Source organism: Fusarium oxysporum, chromosome 2 (genome assembly GCF_000149955.1).
Source record: "Fusarium oxysporum f. sp. lycopersici 4287 chromosome 2, whole genome shotgun sequence".
NCBI classification, from domain to species: Eukaryota; Fungi; Ascomycota; class Sordariomycetes; order Hypocreales; family Nectriaceae; genus Fusarium; species Fusarium oxysporum.
This window is the reverse complement of record NC_030987.1, coordinates 4,479,096-4,481,769: the sequence shown is the minus strand read 5'-3', so window position 1 is coordinate 4,481,769 and position 2,674 is coordinate 4,479,096. Positions and strand designations below refer to the sequence as shown.

General features: G+C 47.2%; 2 protein-coding genes across 2 annotated transcripts; one reads left to right on the top strand and one right to left on the bottom strand.

Moving 5' to 3' along the window:
• Positions 1-641: 641 nt before the first annotated feature.
• FOXG_08791 (uncharacterized protein) lies at positions 642-1,390 on the top strand (the record flags this gene model as incomplete). The annotated part of the gene is made up of 2 exons (XM_018387820.1): positions 642-1,016; positions 1,064-1,390. 2 exons carry the CDS (start codon positions 642-644, stop codon positions 1,388-1,390), a joined length of 702 nt encoding a protein of 233 aa, XP_018245745.1.
• A 437-nt stretch (positions 1,391-1,827) lies between these two features.
• FOXG_19885 (uncharacterized protein) lies at positions 1,828-2,482 on the bottom strand (the record flags this gene model as incomplete). Its single annotated transcript, XM_018400166.1, has 4 exons — positions 1,828-2,001; positions 2,056-2,232; positions 2,283-2,337; positions 2,394-2,482. 4 exons carry the CDS (start codon positions 2,480-2,482, stop codon positions 1,828-1,830), a joined length of 495 nt encoding a protein of 164 aa, XP_018245744.1.
• Positions 2,483-2,674: the final 192 nt, after the last annotated feature.

Sequence of the window (2,674 nt, the reverse complement as noted above, 5' to 3'; positions counted from 1 at the left end):
ACAGCGCACATCGCACTACCTATCCAGTGACCTCTTAGGGGGTTGCTCTTTACAGCGGTGAGGTCCAAGGTTCGAGTCCTTGTGGTGGAAAAGCTTTGTTTTCGCAGTTTTGCTCTTGTATATGAACTGTGCGTTGTCAATCTCAATACTGCCGGAGAGTAGCATAATGACATTACTGACGCGGCAAGTAATGTTGTTATTTCTATGAGTAAATAGCTCTTACTGTATCTTGATTAATACTCTAGAAGCTCTGTCACCTGTATTTGTTATATAAGCAGTTCTCATAATTAAATAGAAGCCATGAACAATAGAGGAGAATCTTATACGAACTTCACAATGTATAGGGACATTCTAACTGCGGCGAAGTGAGGAGTTTACCTGCTAGACGCAGTACAATACATATCTGCTAAACAATCATTCGTCACAAACAAGAGGTACCCAAGCCGTTTGTTTATAGCACTGCAGGGGACCGACAAACGCTGCAGCCAGCCGTTTACAAACGGCATTACCTGCCATCTACCATAAATTCCTAACCCTGCTTGTGTTCTGCCTTTCTTGACCATCTCCAGAACTCTTAGAGTCATCTCGAGTCCCATTAAAGATCTGACGAGAGATCGAGACGCCTCTCACTGCCATACATCATGGCTTCCAACGACGCCCAACTCGCGAATCTGCGAGACAAAGAGCACTTCCCAGCATTCGAAGACCTAGCCTGGGACAATCATCTTGGCCCTCACTACTACCGCGAAAGAGAGAATGGTTTCTGGGAGCCTCACAAGCACTGGGTGTTCATCGGCGAGATCGTCGAGGTCGAGATCGATCTCCGCGTTAAGCTCACCGTCAAGGACCGAGATGGTTTAGAGATTCCGGTTGCTATCTACACGGAGGCCCGTGGTGTCGAGATCGGCCCCTCGAACCTTCAAGTCGGAAACACTGTCGTCATCTTCTATGCTGTCAAGCATCTCTTCATGGATATGACCATCGGTATCCGCCACGAAGACCTTCAGTACCTCAAGGTTAATATGCTCTCCCTCAACGTCTTCTTATGCTAATTCTTTTGCAGATCTTCCCGATTTCCCTCGACAACATGATGCAGCTCAGCGACAGAGTCCAAACTCACGCTACCCTCACCGACGGGATGAGAACCTGCCACGCATGCAGCAAGAAGTCGGCCAAGCTGATGAAGTGTGCCAAGTGCGGTTTCTTTTGGTACTGCAGCCAGAATTGTCAGCTCCGCGGTTGGAACGAGAAGGGTCACAAGGCGGATTGCAAGATGCTTCGGGATGGCAATTTCAAGGGGCTGTTCTCTATCAAGTGGGGTGAGTTTCACAACCACATCTCTTTCCGCTGCGCATTTCACAGTGATGGGGTTTGGGTAGACTGGATTTAGTTGCTGAGATCGAGTTGCATGGTTGCATTGTAGACTGGTCTCATCTGGTAAATTGAGTTTGGTACACTTGAGAAATCTTGAGATACTCAGAATAAGGTCCCGCTTCTTTCAACCGGTATAAGATGGCGTTGTTAATACAGATTTCGCGTGACAAAGGATAAACTGCTTCGTCAATGAACTTGGACAAGATATACTAGTCCATTCAAGCCAATCCTTACATCATCGGTAATGTGATCACGCAATAAGGCCGCAGTTGCTGTAAACTTCTTCGGGTGGAGGTAGCACGAAACAGGCACCTGCTTCGGAGGCACCCAATTGAAGTAGGCGGAACAGTTTAATCAGGTCCTTCTTAATCAGACATCTGCGAGTATCCTTACAACTACTCCAACTGGCATCGCCCAAACTACTGGCGCTGAATCTCAGCCGCTGTGGTAAGCTTATACCAACCCATACACCTTATATCCTTCATTCGACCTAAAGTCGAGAGCCCCCTCCAAGTAGAGACTCCAAGGATTTAAAAAGAATCGAAAGCTTGGGCCACCTTCTGCTTCCAACTGGAAAACCCGAATGAGGATATAGACGTTGCCTAAGTCCCCTTCGTACTGGCGCATCTACCAAAGCGTTAGCACAGAGATATATACCATAGCAATCACTGTATTACAGACCTTGTCAAGTTGATTCTGGGACACGAAACATGGCTCACTGCAAGGACCTAGTGTTGCCTTGACCTCAAGATGAAACTTCGTGTTATGAGTCCATTCGACGATTACGTCCATGCCAGCCTCTCGCAGCACTCCCTTCATTTGACCAAAACGATCCTGGTATGTAAAGTCGGAAAAGTCCTTTTCGCGCTCAGTGAATCGGGGATGCCCAGCCTCGACTCGCAACTTACTCGTCCAATTCTCATACGTCCAATCCTTGATACGAGATTGAAACATACGATAAACCTGCAAAACATATATGTCAGGGACTAATAGTTTGATGATTGCCTAGGATGACATACGAAACGCTCCCCAAGGAACCCAATCTCTCTATATCTGTTAGATGGACTTTCAAAGGCTCTAGGAGAATTTTGAGCGGGTCTGGGGCCATTTGAACTGATGATACTCTGGTAGAACGGAGTCTCTATGGGTGAATAGCGAGGCAAAGAAAGATCTCCCCCGCTAGATGGGTCTTCTGCTGTTTGTGTTAGCAGACGTTAGTCTAGTATAGCACCAAACTGAGCAGTACTTCTCGGAGTTTTCGCAACTGGTGTCTCGTCTGCATGAAACACGGCCGGTCCTT